The following is a 13,586-nucleotide window of genomic DNA, read 5'->3' on the forward strand; positions in this document are numbered from 1 at the left end:
TGCGCAAGCAGTTGTATTTGGCAAATCATGTTTGATTTCATTCAGACTTTGTGTTTTCGTACGGCGGGAAGTTTCTCTGAAAATTTAAATTTATGTACATATTTACATCGACGCTGGAAAACAAATAGCGCGCTTGCGTTTCACCAATTTCCAGCGGCATTTGCGCGGTTCTGGCCACACTGTTCGGCACACAACATAATCCTGGTTGTCGCCACTTGTTTTCGATCATTTTAGACTTAAACCAATGCAAAAGGAATTTCCTGCTAACGTTATCGATAATCGCAATAGACGCCAAATCGCCAGTTTTACCTCTTCCTTTTTCGCAGGCCCCGTTCCGTTCAGCGAATTCTCGCCCGAGCTAAGTCTATTGCAAGCGTCCGGCTATAGAAATCGACGACAAATCGCTAGTTCCACCTCTTCCTTTTCGCAGGCCCCATTCCGTTCAGCGAACTCTCGCCCGATCTAAGCGTCCGGCGATAGGAATCCACCTCTTCCTTTTCGCAGGTCCCGTTCCGTTCAGCGAGTTCTCGCCGACACTAAGTGCATTGCAAGCGTCCGGCGACAGTTCTTACCCAGATCTTGTCAAGTTAACACGATGAGTGCTCAACCGAGTCCGCATATGAATCCTCAGCAGCAGCAGCAGCAGCAACAGCAGCAGCAGCAGACCGAGCAGGAGAAGGTAAGCCGATGTCGGCAAGAACGCGTGCTAGCTTTAACTTATCGCCCGCCAGGTGTACCAGTGGATCAATGAGCTGGCCCATCCGGACACGCGTGAAACCGCTCTGCTCGAGCTAAGCAAGAAGCGTGAGACGGACCTGGCCCCCATGCTGTGGAACAGCTTCGGGACCGCCTGCGCCCTGTTGCAGGAGATTGTTAACATCTACCCATCGATAACGCCGCCCACTTTGACGGCCCACCAGTCGAACCGCGTGTGCAACGCCCTGGCGCTGCTGCAGTGCGTCGCCTCGCACCCGGAGACTCGCACGGCCTTCCTGCAGGCCCAGATACCGCTGTACTTGTACCCTTTCTTGTCGACCACGTCCAAGACCAGGCCCTTCGAGTACTTGCGCCTGACCAGTTTGGGCGTGATTGGTGCTCTGGTCAAGGTAGGTTAAGCCGAAGGCCAGTGGTCATCTAATGCACTAATGCACTTGTTGTCTTCTTATTACTGCTATCGACAGACCGACGAACAGGAGGTGATCACCTTTCTGCTGACCACCGAGATCGTGCCCCTTTGTCTGAGCATCATGGACAGCGGATCGGAGCTGAGCAAGACTGTGGCCACTTTCATCATCCAGAAGATCCTGCTCGATGAGTCGGGTCTGTCGTACATCTGCCAGACCTACGAACGCTTTTCGCACGTGGCCATCACCCTGGTGAGTGTCCGTTTCCCGAAGCCTTATGCATTGTCTAAGGGTCTTTATCGATTTCAGGGCAAAATGGTCATCCAGCTGGCGAAGGATCCATGCGCCCGGCTGTTGAAGCATGTGGTGCGCTGCTATCTGCGTCTTTCGGACAATACACGGTAAGTCTTGGCGGGCGAGTAAATTATCGCTCGGCTTTTCAGTCTAGCCTTGACTCTTTCAGCGCTCGCAAGGCCCTGGGACAGTGTCTGCCCGATCAGCTGCGTGACGGCACCTTTGCGCTGTGCCTGCAAGAGGACAAGTCGACCAAGCAGTGGCTGCAGATGCTGCTCAAGAACCTGGAACTCGGCGCCACTCCGCAGCAGATCGGCATGTCGCCACTGGGCTCCTAGGGAGTGGAAGCGACAGCACACCCAGCACTATATTATCAATTCTAACGTCCAACCATCGATGATGAATAATCCACGCTGTTAATTACATAGCTGCTCGACCGAATATACATAAACATGCATACATACATACATACATATTTCATAAGCGTGCACGAGATTGCCTGTGTCGACTTAAGCGGAGCTGTAATATACCTACATAAATTACAAATAAATTAATGTTAATACTAAGATTGTCACTGACACCCAATAAAGAACCTCGAGCAGACGATACGATATAAATATTTATGCGTGTTTGTTTTTTTTTTTAATATCAATATTCTAACAGAGGATATTAACAATCCCGCAAAAGTTCATAATCATCTTTTCGCTGCATACTTTTGGGCTACTGTCCGGATTTGCTATATTTGCTATTTGCTGTGTATATTTGATAGTAGGGGGTGTCCCCGAACGAATCTTATAGGTTCTATATACATATGTAAGTTCTGACCATCACAATCAATCACTCTACTGAATGCAAATGGCTCATCCTGCGAGGTGTGTAAACAAAAGTCGAGAAAATTGCGCAGAAAGCGCATCTGCTGCTATCCCCGTCCCGCTCCTGGCCACGCAGCTGGCATGCTGCTGTCCCGCTCTAGGTCGCGTGGTGTGCACCAAGAGCACCCAGTGCTCCAGACCAGCCCAGCCCAACCCAGGAAAAAAAGGTAGTGCAGCGGGTGCAGTAACGGCAAAACACACATTCAAATGCATATAATATGGACACTCATATACAGCGCTTGCAATAGCTTCAATTACAACAGGTTTAAATATAGACACATGGAATAAACACTAACAGCCGCAGCACAAATTGACGCCTCAAGTCCTGGGCACACCTCCGAAGTTGTACTGTTTGGATTTCCACAAATTGTTTTGCAGGTAAAGTCCCGGCACACAGATATAAATACAGATCCACCCAGTACACTTGGCACGGCCAGTGCAGCGAAGTGGCGAGCGGATCAAATAAAGAACCAGACCAGACCACATGATGCAACCAACAACTGGATGGGGATGATGGGATCGGGATGGATGGTTTCGCATTTGAGACCCTCACGAGTACTCCTGGCATCGTAGAACCGCATGATTGCTATCGCACAGCATAGTCCAAAACAAGGAACAAGGAACGGTATCTTTCGATACCATGAAATACCATATCGTGCTCCAAAGTAGCAGTTTCCTATGCGATGGCCATCCTGCAGCTGGGCAATCGTCACTCTCGAGGATTACCCGTTCTACTTACTCGTGCCGGTGCCAAATGCGAGCACATGCCACCTTAGTTGGGCGACTTGGTCGGCCCGGCAACTGCCGATGCCCGACGTGCCACCTCCGGTACTTTGCCATCCGTATCCGCATCCTGATCCGGCTGATCCCCATCGCCCTGCACCTGGGGGGTCTTCAGCTGCGGCAGGGCCAGCATCTGGTCCATCAGATCGAAGCCGCTCTTCCAGATCAGCAGCTGGGCGCGCAGCTTCAATTTGCTGCGATTGCGGAGCAGGTGCTTCTCCATTGCGAACCCCTTGCGGGCGCAGGCAAAGTCGCACGCCCGCTGCCGCAGCACGGGGCAGATGTCGTTGTTGCCGTCGCCCACATAGAAGACGTGGTCATAGCGTATGCTGCGCCGCAGGTCCTGCTCGATGACAAAGTGCTCCAGCACGCGGCCCTTGCACAAATTGCTGGCGCTCAGCTTGCAATCCGACTGCTGGTGGTGGGCGCGGACCATAAGCCGTCCGGAGGCATCGAATTCCGCCGGATTGGTAAAGATGGCCACAAAGCAATCGGCCAAGTTATGTGCCCGCAGCCACTCGTCGATAAAGACGCTGTTCGAGTCACTGATGATGATCAGGTCGTAGTGCAGCCGCTTGGCCAGATGCTTGATCAGGCGCACGAATCCGGGCACCTCGGGTATGCCACGAATGGTGTCCCTAATGCGCGCCTCCGACACCTGTTGCTCGTGCAGCAAGCGAAACACCTCGGCCATGTACTCCGTCCAGCAGTCGTTTTCAACCAGCTCGTTGACCTTGGCGCTCGTCACCTCCGTGGGCAGCAGGTCGCGCACCACGGTGTCCGTGTTCTGGGAAACGATCGTGTGGTCGAAGTCGAAGGCCGCCAGTCGACGGCGCTGCTGTTTCCTTAGCCTGCAGCTGGCCACGGCCGCGGCCACTGCGGCGGGTGACTGCTCCTGGTTCGAGGACATCGTGTGCTCCGCTCCTGCTCCGGCTATGGATGCGCTCAGAGCGCGCGGAGAGCAAGTTCGAGTGCGAGTTTTGTGCGAGGACCAGTGTGTCCGCGCCGCCCACGATGCTAAATGCCAGGTCGCCTGGGCGCAAACACCGTTGTGCGTGCGCTTGGATGTGCAAAATACCGATTATATACCACAAAAATGCAATAGTGCAAGTCCTGTCTTGTTCTTATTATTATCTCTATTTCTAATTGGAATTAGGTTTTGCTTCAATATAAATATAATGTTGTTAATATAATATGTTGTTGTAAATATTATATTTGATTAAAAATGAAATAATATAACGCGCTCTATTAGTTCGATTAAATCTGTAGTTCTTTGTTTGAAATTCATCCAGTTACCTTACTTATGTAAAGATTGGTGTGAAGCATTAAAGCATTGTGAACTCACATTTTTTCAACTAGTTAACGATATAATATGGTTACTCCCCAACGAGTAAAAATAGTTAAGGAATGTGAACAAAAATTCAACTTTGAATATAATAAAATTAGGCTACAAATTAGCTAACGTTTGGAGCATTCCAAAGCTTTCATAGCATCCAGCTGCAAAATAGCCAAGCTGGCATCCCTGCCACCACTGACAGCTCGGCCCCAGTGTAGCGTAGCCCTGGCGTTTGACAGCCGACGTGGAGCTGTCATCGGCAAACACATACGAATAACGGGGTCTACGCGGCAGTCGACGATTGTATCTCATTTAGTTGGAAATTCTGAATTAAAGCGGAGGTATGTGTGTTTGCTTATTTGATTTTCAGCTGCGCTCGCACAGTTTTTCAATTAAAATGGTTTGAATGGCTATCAAGCACACGCAGCAGAGGTTTATTTGCCCTGCGCGCCGTTCTTTGCCTGTGGACCTTGCACTTTTTCCCGTTTCTTTACCAAATCCTGCTGATTTGGTGAATCGAAGCGATTGGGTTGGTGGTGGCACAGACATTAATGGTGATCTTCAGCCACTGACCCCTGTTGGAGCTGTGATAGCTGGATAACTTGTTGGGCGAATTTGTGGAAATGGGCAACGCGATTTCACCTGTGCCGTCGCCAACCATTTGCCACGTCGCAGCTGACGTTGCTGTGAAAGCGCTGAATACCTTTTACTGATTAGCACTTTCCTTCGCTTTCGTTGCAGAATCCCAAATATCTGACAAGACATGGACAAGGTTGTTAAGTTTGCCGAGCCTGGACGCGCCTTCGCCAAGGACTCGATCCGCCTGGTCAAGCGGTGCACCAAGCCCGACCGCAAGGAGTTCCAGAAGATCGCCATCGCCACTGCTGTGGGCTTCTGCATCATGGGCTTCATCGGCTTCTTCGTTAAGTTGATACACATCCCCATCAACAATATCATCGTGGGCTCTTAAATGCGCTGAGTGGCAAGGAAACCACCAATCATCCAATCATCCATTATAGCATACATCAGATCAACGTCTTTTTTTTTCGTTTAGTTAACATGCATTATATGTATGGACCATGTGCATTCAGCGAATGCCTTTCTAACAAAATTCTACACAAACGTACGAAAACGTATTGTAATGTTTCGATATTCCATTCATGAACAAGTTAGTTAATAAGATTCAAATGTAAAAAGGAATCACCCGTCTTCATAGCATTTGTTTGGGGTGCGCATCCCCGCTAATAAATGTTAAATTGATTTTCCGTGTACAAATGAGATTCTTTTAACTCTGAGAGACGCAACGTTACATTGCTTGAAGAAAGTAAAGTTGTAAATGAAGCTGATAAACCGACATCATCATTAGAACCAAGAATAAATGTCCAGAAAACGTACAAGCAATATTTTGTTTAAAGCTCGTTAGCCTATATTTCGTAAATATTTAATACCTATATATTACAGAATAATAATCAAGAGTATGTTAGTACGCGTAACCAGTAAAGCGCCGAAGCGTACATATTTCCATCTTCCGGGACTGCCCTCGAGTCTACGAGCCTGTCGGCCTATTATCGCACAGGTTGCTCCAGTCGGGAACGTGCTCGCTCTTTAGATACGTCTCCTTGACCAGCGATCGTGTCTGGATGAGATCCGTCGCGCCGCACAAGGCGCCGCCCAGCCAGGCAGTAAAGTTTTGCTTGCCGACAGCATTGAAAAACTTGAACTGCAGCTCGCCATGGAAGCGTTCGGCGTAGAACGGATCCTCGGTGAGCAGATGCTGCAGCTCCTGGCGGAGGCGGGCCAGCAGACCCTGGACCATTGAGCCGCCGCCCACGAGGAACACACTCTCGACCAGGGCACGTCGCACGTCTAGTGTGCAGTCGAGAATGGAGCGCAGGATGAGATGCGGCAGGCTGTCCCGCTCGTTGCTGGCCTCGAACATGATCTCGTAGGCAGACTCCCGCAGGAGGCCGGGCACCTGGATGACCGCATCGTTGTCGCTGACAATGTAGTCCACGTCTGGCGCGGGAGTCGGCTGATTCTCGTCGCCGTTGGCGCGGGCCTTGGCTCTTTCCATGGTGGTCACAAAGCAGGTTCGCACCTTGATGTCCTCCAGCACGCTTTCTGTTAGCAGGCTCTCCTTAACGCCACTCTCAACCAGCTGCCGCTTGATCTCCGCGTGGATGGCGCTGCCTCCGTAGCTCTGATCCTTGAAGGCGGCCATGATTTGCACCCCGCTGAAGACGGGCATAACGCTGGTCTCGCTGTAGCCAACGTCCACCACAAGGGCAGTGGGCACTGCCAGCGTAGACAGCGCAATGAGATGCACGGGCACGAACAGCACGGAGGAGACGTCGAAGTGGACAAAGAGCACGCGGGCCAAGGTTTCACGCAGCACAGTGGATCCGAACACGTTCTCCACCAGCACGAACTTGCGCTCCTTGGGGCTGACCAGTAGATGCCTAGAAGGAAATTACATTGCAATAGAAACCAAAGCCACCGAGTCACCTACTTGAAGAAGATCGTCTGCAGAAAATCCACTAGCTGGTCGTACAGCTCCTCCGGAGTGTCGTAGTCGAACAGACGCTTCCGGATCCCCGTCGTGGTCATCACCACCTCCGTGGGCATGATCTTGCGCGGATACGCCTCCGCTGCGAATCCCAGCCTGAAAAGGGTGCAGTGATGACTTCATACCACTTTCGCCGAATTATTTGCGTTTGCTTACTTGGTGTAGGCGGTGCCAATGTCGAGGACAATGGGCGGCTTCTCCTGCATCACGCTCTCGTAAATGGGCATCTTGGCTGCTGTCTGCTGGCTGCTTGCTCCTTTGCTGGACGAACCGACTAGACCATGGAATGGTATATTGTTCAGTTCGCTTAATTTTTGGCCAAAACAAGAAGTTATCGGTGTGCGGAAATCATCGATTGACGATGTAGCGAGCAAACACCCTGTTTCCACTAATGGCATCCGTTTTACTGGCACGCTTTTCAAATTTCTGGGTAACTTTAAAACTTTGCCTATTGGTTTGAAATACATTCAATTTGGTATTTTGGTATTTTATGGCTTTTAAAACCCAACAAGATAAAATTTTGAAAGTAGCTCGGAATCATTTGGTGTCAGTCGATTATTCTGCTTTTAAGAGGTCTAACTCTTACGTACAAATAGAATCAACTTTACTTTAGTTTATTGCAGTGTACATACATATGTATGCTTTTCAGTAAGTTTACAAAACTACTTTATCGAATTTAAGAAGTTAATTTCGCGAGTTTGAAGCTAATAATTATAATGATTCTTGTGAAATTAAATTCATATATCTTAAGAACAACTTTTGTTCAATATAATCGCAAAGTCTCCGGGCGCGCTTCGTCACTACATTAACTGCCGTCCACAGTGATGTTTTCTTGCATGGATATCGTCCTGTTTGAAATTATTATATTGCGTATTACTAAAACAAGTCGGTTCCACTTTGAATTTTTAAATTTATTTCAAATTTATCTGCTTTATCTTATTTCGATTTGTGTTTTTGCACGGTCGACCGCTTCGATTTCATTATGTTTTCTTAGTATCCTGGTGTGTTTTTGGGCTATAATTATTATACTGCATAATGCATGATGCATTCGCGGTGCGGGATGTGTGATCATATACAATTTGATGTATTATATAATAATAACTTTTGCCTATCAACTAAACCTAAGCGTAATTTCAGAAATATTCCTTCAAATGATAAATGTGTACAATTATATAAATTACATTATGCCTGCGCATAGGTAACTATACAAAACGAGGAAAGCACAATTCATTAAATAATTAATTAATTAACTATGTATAAAATGGTCTTCTGGCGTCTCTGCGAAGCACCTGGGACCTGGGGCCATAGGACGAGGGCTAAGGATTGCGGATTGACGGTTGTGGGCCGGAGTATTGCTAACTAGCGATTCTAGTAGTTCCTTTGAGCAAACAAGTTTAACAAATTTCGAATAATAAATAACAAAGCAGTAACAAGTCACGAGTCACCATTTTCCTCCAGAAACTGGGGGGGAAACGGTTCGGATCGAAGCGGTTGCGATGCCCGCATGAGACAAATTCAATAAAAAATTGCTTCATTGCGGGTACGCTTAAAATTTAGTTGTTAAAATAAATAAATTAATAACTGTAAGATCTGATTGGGAACTGGGACTGGGACTGGGACACGGACTGGGTCATGGTCTTGGACAAGGGCGAGAAAAAGTGCGAACTCATCGTCTAAGCTAATTTACAGTTACATTCAGTTCAGTCGTCGCTAGTTTGGCAGCTGAGGTGGCCGTGGTCTCGACATGCTCCTGATCCCGGTCCTCGACCAGGACAGAGGTGGTGTCACTGGTGGCGCCGCCTCCGCTGCGACGCCTCCTCCTGCTTCTCCTATCCTGTTCCTGTTCGTTTGTGTATCTCGTTTTCTGCTTCCGCTGCGCTCCGTGTCACTTCTCCGGCCCAAAGAGCCTGGCCAGACTCGCGTTCTGATTGCTATCCATGATGTCAGCCGTGGTGCCCATGGATCCCTTGGCCTTGTGCGACTGCATGGGCGGCAGATTGGCTATCTGCACCTCGTGCCGGAACAACTGGTTCACGCTGCGTCCGACCAGCTGGGCGGTCAGCTTTTTGAAGATGTCCTTCTTGGCGCGATCCACTTTGTTGCCCTTGACGGGCGCCACGGCAATCTTTTCGTCGAACTTTTGAATGTCGGCCGCATTCACGCTGGGGATATGCTGCAGCACTTCGCTGAGAATGGGGAACTGCGGACGGAGCAGCTCGTAGAACTGCACGCCCAGCGTCACCAGGCCCGATTGGTTGGCCTCGTGCTGACCGTGCACCTGCATGCCCTGCAGGACGGCGGTAAAGGCCGTGACGGCCTTGTTCTCGTCCATTAGTTTCTCGGCGGCCAGGAAACGCATCACGGGCGCTGCGATGTTGACAGCCTTCATGCTGCACATGCCGTCGTTCCAGGCGATGGCTTTTAGCAAGGTCATGAGCACATAATTGCCAATGAGTCCGTTGCGCAGCAGCTTGCCGCCCAAGTCGCTTATGATGTCCGAGAGCAGTGCCGACTGGATTGCTCGCGATTGCGGTGCGCTGTCCATCGAGTGCTCCTCATTCTCCATGGCCACAGAATTGCTGTTGGCATTGGCGCCAGCTGCCACATGATCGGCTCCAATTTGGCCGCCCACCAGCGCGATCTTTAGCACGTCCAAATACTCGCGCGTCAGCGTGCGATTGAGCTGATCCTCCAGCACCTCCTGCGTATCGTTTACCTCGCCGTCCAGCTGGCCGCTTTCGTAGAGCGAGGCGATGTAGATCCAGCGGCGCGTGAGGCGTTCGCACATCAATGGCGCCAAGTGGGCAAACAGCGGCACCAGAACGCTGTCGTAGAAGCTGGGCGGGCACGAGTAGACGAAGGGCTTGAAGAAGACCCTTATGATTGGGCGCAGGCGGTAATCGGGCACCAAGTCCATGCGGCTAAACACATTCGTCACAATGGCGTCCGACAGTCCCATGAGCTGGTAAAGATCGCGTCCCAGCGATGGTCCAGCTGAGCCCATCAGGTGGTAGCAACCCTCGGTGACCATCATCATGAAGGTCTGCATCTTTTCGAAGGCCGTCGGTTCGCTGCGGATGGTCGTGTCCAAGGGGTCGGTGGGCAGAGCGCATATGCCCATTAGAAGCTTCTTCTCGTGCTCCATCATCCCATGGATTCCACGATAACCCTCGGAGAGCGCTTGCAGAGCCTCCGGAGCAAACAGCTCATTAAGCACACGCATCAAGCTCAGCACGTGCGACAGCAGTGGTACAATGTGCTTGGTGGCCGGGTTTCTGCAGATCGGGTTGCCCAGCTCCGTGCAGCCAATGACAAATCCTCCGCGCTGTGCGCGCTCCGGATCGTCTGGCCAAGTGCAGCGCTTGACCACGCCGAGGACGACGTGCAGGGCATCCAAGAGGCGTGATCGGTTCTGGAGCGTGACAGCTCCTTCCACGGCGAAAATGGGAGGCTTGTCCAGGCCAACGAAGCTCATGAAGTCCAACGGGGATTTGAGGGCATCGCCAAAGGCCAGCCACTCGGTGCGCTTATCCTGCACGATGTGCTCAATGAACAGCGTCTGCCGCTCGAAGTCGCAGAAATGGTTCGAGATTAGGATGAGTGCCTCCTGCAACGTGGTGCGCATCAAACGGCACAGCTGATGCTTACCGGGCTCCTTGAGCAACAGCTCCACGTGGCCGTTGATCTGCTCGAAAACGGGAAGCAGCAGCAGCGGATACTTGTGGGCCAGCTTCACCAGCAGCGAGGCGGCGTGTCGTCGAAGATTCTTGGCGGACTTGGCCTGCACCTTTTCCAGTTCGTTGGGGGGCTTCATCACCAGTGCTCGGAAGATCTTGTCAAGCACTCGCGGCAACAGACTTACTCCGCTCATGGCCACGCAGTTGGTCGCCGTAATCTGACAGGCGGACATGCTCAGAAAGACGAACAGGGCCGAAATGCAGGACAGCAGAATCGAGTATGTCAGCGGATTGATTGTCTCCAGTTTGAGGCATTCTTCCAAGAGTCGCAGTCCTGCCGGCACAGATGGGCGTTCCGCCACGAGGAGAATGCGGCTTAGCACGCCGTCCAACACACTGACCAGCGCATCCCATTCCAGGTATACTGGATCCAGAACGCTGCACGACACGTTGCCGCTCTTGACCTCCGCGTCCGCTTCAATCTGCGCGTTTCGCAGTCGTTGCTGCAGCCACTGTTCGCAGTAGCCATACGTGACCAACGGCTGCACCAGGGTGGCCAGGCGGAAAATCTCAAGGAAGTCGGTCCGGCAGCGGAAAAAGTAGAGCGCGTACTCCTCTTCACTATCGTGTTCTAGTCGAATATATGCCTCCGTGGAGAGGCTGGCAGGCGAGCTAGCGGAGGCAGGATATGGCAGCTTCACGATCCTGGGCGCAATCGTGTGGATGAGCTTGGGAATGTAGTTGACCATGGCGAAGTCTTTGGAGGAGGGCTCATGCTTAAGCAGCAGCTGCCAAATGAGCGCCGACCCATGCGAGAGGCCCAGCGATGGATGCTGGACGAGCAGCAATAGGCATTCGAGAAGGACTTCCAGGTGCACTGGTCGTTGCGTGGCGTCGTCCTTGCCCCAAAGCGCCACCAGTTGCTGCGCCATGCCGTTCAGCACTTGCAGCAACTTCTTAAGGAAGTTGAGGTGCTGCTCGACGGCCAGTGTGGAACTTGTGTCGGCCGGTATCTGACTGGCCTGGTAGATGTAGCGCAGCGGCTCCTCGTTGAACAGCTGAAGCAACGGCTTTCGCTCCTTGGTCTGGCCCTTGCGGTTCGTGATCTGCGCCAGGCACTCGGCCGCATTGCATTGGAATGCTTTGTCGTTGAGCAGGATGCAGAGGAAGTGCATCAGTTTGCCATTGCTGGACATGATGTGCTGGATGCTGACCCACTCGACGAAGCCGCTCAGCGTGAGCAGTACCATCTCGACGACACGGCTGTGCGCGTTCGCCTTGGTGTAGTTGCACAGACGCGTTGTCTCGCGGAACGCAGTCACATGCTGCTCCACCAGGCGCAGGAAGAACTCGAAGATGTCGTTCATGTTGTTGTTTAGCGCCTGGTACATGTCCTTTCGCCGCTGATTCGACTCGATTGTCTGTAATAGGGCCACGTCCTCCACCAGTCGCAAGAAGACCAGAAGCACCAGCTCCGTTTGGGCCTCGCCCTTGGTGCAGGCCTGGCTTAGCTCCGGCAGCAGGTCGGACCACTGCTGCGGCCACTCGCGCTTGATCATCTCGACGATGATGCGCGACAGCGCGTCCTTCGTGGGCAGCAGCGAGCGGTCCTCCGCCGGGCCCACGCCCACGTTCAGCATCTTGATGGCATTGTCCTTAATGTACACCTTCTCCTCGTGCGTAATGCAATTCCATCGGTACTTGATTGTGTACTCGATCAGCTGCAGGCCAAAGTGTCGCACTTGCTGGTTAGACTGCGGCGAGCTGGCCAGGAATAGGCCCACCTGGGCGCACATTGGCGACTCCTCCTTAAACCGCTCACAGGCCATGTAGGCCTCCAGGCGCGCCTGTTGCTGTGTCATCGGGTTCATGACTAGATCGATGGCCGAGGCCAGTTCGGCGGCCAGAGCCTCGGTGCCTCCGTGCTGGGACATCGCTAGCTAGCGTCTACCTGTGGGTATTGCGTTAGATTGGAATTGAAACAAATTTCCTGGGTGCGGCTTCTTCCTGCAACGGGCGCCATGTGCTCCACTTACCTCTGCTTGCCCCTGCCCACCGCTCGAAACCCAAATCTCGCCTAGCCTCTCGATCTCCGCCGCGATCCCCTCGTGCGTTGTCTGTGACCAATGCTTTTGTGGAGCCAGCCAACCAGCCAGCGAGCCAGACAACGTTTTGGAAGATTAAAAGAGCTGCCGCTACCTGTGTGCGTGTGTGCTATGTGCTATGTGCTGTGTGTTGTGTGGTCTGTTCCGTGTGCGAAATGCGGAATGCGTGAGCTGGGATTGTGGTGTGTTGGTGTTCTGGTTGGGATTGCCTGTGGGCACCGATGATCGCCCTGGGTAGCGCCTATTGCCTGGAACACAGCCTCTGGTCAGGTCTCTCACATTTGAGTCGCATATAGAAGTAGACCACTACTGAAACCGCTTTTCCGGCTGGGTTGTTTTAGAACAATGTGCAGCAAATCGCACGGGACAGGGTTGACAAGCGGCGCACGAAAGTTGCCAGATAGTATTGTTGCTATTGTATGTACTAAGAGCTTGACTCGGAGCTATATATGCCTGAATTGAGTGATACAAGGCATTACGCTTCAAGGTTGCTACTATCTGTGTTCATTCGGACTTCAAATGCAAAGCCAGCCGGTTGAGTTCCTTATGAAATTCGCGCAATATTTTCGCAATTCTGCAGCGTTGCCAGTCTGCTGGTGTTGAAGTTGCCAGGCTGCAAGTGCCGGCTTCTAGTCTTTTCTTCAAATGATTGGCTTGCCTCTCAGTTACAAACTTGTTTAAGCATGTATATAGAAAAAATTGAAAATGTACAGAAATATATGGTAACTAGTAACTCAAGTCCTTGCCATCGCTAAATTTGCGAATCTCTGTCGGACGTTAGCCAGCACTGGGCCACTCAGCGTGCATACACGACAAGCAAAACAACGGT

At 51.5% G+C, this 13,586-nt stretch overlaps 5 protein-coding genes across 11 annotated transcripts; 2 read left to right on the forward strand and 3 right to left on the reverse strand.

Moving 5' to 3' along the window:
* The first annotated feature begins 52 nt into the window (after window positions 1–52).
* Window positions 53–2,032, forward strand: Rcd-1 (Required for cell differentiation 1). Of its 3 annotated transcripts, NM_134491.4 has the most exons (6): window positions 175–362; window positions 431–679; window positions 732–1,106; window positions 1,182–1,376; window positions 1,434–1,525; window positions 1,588–2,032. In NM_134491.4, exons 2-6 carry the CDS (start codon window positions 596–598, stop codon window positions 1,754–1,756), a joined length of 915 nt encoding a protein of 304 aa, NP_608335.1. In that variant the 5' UTR covers window positions 175–362; window positions 431–595; the 3' UTR covers window positions 1,757–2,032. The 3 variants fall into 3 exon arrangements, with proteins under 3 accessions (NP_001259722.1, NP_608335.1, NP_728284.1); NM_001272793.2 differs by having other exon boundaries at window positions 53–679; window positions 741–1,106; NM_167675.2 differs by having other exon boundaries at window positions 175–679.
* A 444-nt stretch (window positions 2,033–2,476) lies between these two features.
* On the reverse strand, window positions 2,477–4,155 carry CG12237 (uncharacterized protein). Its single transcript, NM_134492.3, has one exon. It carries the CDS (start codon window positions 3,981–3,983, stop codon window positions 3,063–3,065), a length of 921 nt encoding a protein of 306 aa, NP_608336.1. The 5' UTR covers window positions 3,984–4,155; the 3' UTR covers window positions 2,477–3,062.
* Window positions 4,156–4,612: 457 nt separating this feature from the next.
* On the forward strand, window positions 4,613–5,804 carry Sec61gamma (Sec61 gamma subunit). 3 transcript variants are annotated; one of them, NM_001298521.1, is made up of 2 exons: window positions 4,613–4,750; window positions 5,151–5,804. In NM_001298521.1, the coding sequence occupies exon 2, from the start codon at window positions 5,173–5,175 to the stop codon at window positions 5,377–5,379; it is 207 nt and encodes a 68-aa protein (NP_001285450.1). In that variant the 5' UTR covers window positions 4,613–4,750; window positions 5,151–5,172; the 3' UTR covers window positions 5,380–5,804. The 3 variants fall into 3 exon arrangements, with proteins under 3 accessions (NP_001285450.1, NP_608337.1, NP_001285451.1); NM_134493.3 differs by having other exon boundaries at window positions 5,151–5,681; NM_001298522.1 differs by lacking the exon at window positions 4,613–4,750 and having other exon boundaries at window positions 5,145–5,681.
* A 12-nt stretch (window positions 5,805–5,816) lies between these two features.
* On the reverse strand, window positions 5,817–7,462 carry Arp10 (Actin-related protein 10). Of its 2 annotated transcripts, none has more exons than NM_001298523.1 (3): window positions 7,132–7,462; window positions 6,919–7,071; window positions 5,817–6,868 (listed from the first exon to the last, which is right to left on the reverse strand). In NM_001298523.1, the coding sequence occupies exons 1-3, from the start codon at window positions 7,200–7,202 to the stop codon at window positions 5,956–5,958; spliced, it is 1,137 nt and encodes a 378-aa protein (NP_001285452.1). In that variant the 5' UTR covers window positions 7,203–7,462; the 3' UTR covers window positions 5,817–5,955. The 2 variants fall into 2 exon arrangements, with proteins under 2 accessions (NP_001285452.1, NP_608338.1); NM_134494.3 differs by having other exon boundaries at window positions 7,132–7,300.
* Window positions 7,463–7,591: 129 nt separating this feature from the next.
* Ranbp21 lies at window positions 7,592–13,555 on the reverse strand. 2 transcript variants are annotated; one of them, NM_001298524.1, is made up of 2 exons: window positions 12,689–13,555; window positions 7,592–12,603 (listed from the first exon to the last, which is right to left on the reverse strand). In NM_001298524.1, the coding sequence occupies exon 2, from the start codon at window positions 12,584–12,586 to the stop codon at window positions 8,861–8,863; it is 3,726 nt and encodes a 1,241-aa protein (NP_001285453.1). In that variant the 5' UTR covers window positions 12,587–12,603; window positions 12,689–13,555; the 3' UTR covers window positions 7,592–8,860. The 2 variants fall into 2 exon arrangements, with proteins under 2 accessions (NP_001285453.1, NP_608339.2); NM_134495.3 differs by having other exon boundaries at window positions 7,875–12,603; window positions 12,689–13,149.
* Window positions 13,556–13,586: the final 31 nt, after the last annotated feature.

The sequence above is a fragment of the Drosophila melanogaster genome, chromosome X (assembly GCF_000001215.4).
Source record: "Drosophila melanogaster chromosome X".
Lineage (NCBI taxonomy): Eukaryota > Metazoa > Arthropoda > Insecta > Diptera > Drosophilidae > Drosophila > Drosophila melanogaster.

What these genes read in the sequence shown, in the direction of transcription:
- Ranbp21 (NM_001298524.1), bottom strand. Translation starts at nt 12,586, where the DNA reads ATGTCCCAGCACGGAGGCACCGAGGCTCTGGCCGCCGAACTGGCCTCG.
- Sec61gamma (NM_001298521.1), top strand. Translation starts at nt 5,173, where the DNA reads ATGGACAAGGTTGTTAAGTTTGCCGAGCCTGGACGCGCCTTCGCCAAG.
- Arp10 (NM_001298523.1), bottom strand. Translation starts at nt 7,202, where the DNA reads ATGCCCATTTACGAGAGCGTGATGCAGGAGAAGCCGCCCATTGTCCTC. An exon ending in ATTGGCACCGCCTACACCAA is followed by an intron (nt 7,072 to 7,131) that starts GTAAGCAAACGC and finishes CACCCTTTTCAG; the next exon opens with GCTGGGATTCGCAGCGGAGG. An exon ending in CTGCAGACGATCTTCTTCAA is followed by an intron (nt 6,869 to 6,918) that starts GTAGGTGACTCG and finishes ATTTCCTTCTAG; the next exon opens with GCATCTACTGGTCAGCCCCA.
- CG12237 (NM_134492.3), bottom strand. Translation starts at nt 3,983, where the DNA reads ATGTCCTCGAACCAGGAGCAGTCACCCGCCGCAGTGGCCGCGGCCGTG.
- Rcd-1 (NM_167675.2), top strand. Translation starts at nt 596, where the DNA reads ATGAGTGCTCAACCGAGTCCGCATATGAATCCTCAGCAGCAGCAGCAG. An exon ending in CGCACGTGGCCATCACCCTG is followed by an intron (nt 1,377 to 1,433) that starts GTGAGTGTCCGT and finishes TATCGATTTCAG; the next exon opens with GGCAAAATGGTCATCCAGCT. An exon ending in CGTCTTTCGGACAATACACG is followed by an intron (nt 1,526 to 1,587) that starts GTAAGTCTTGGC and finishes TGACTCTTTCAG; the next exon opens with CGCTCGCAAGGCCCTGGGAC.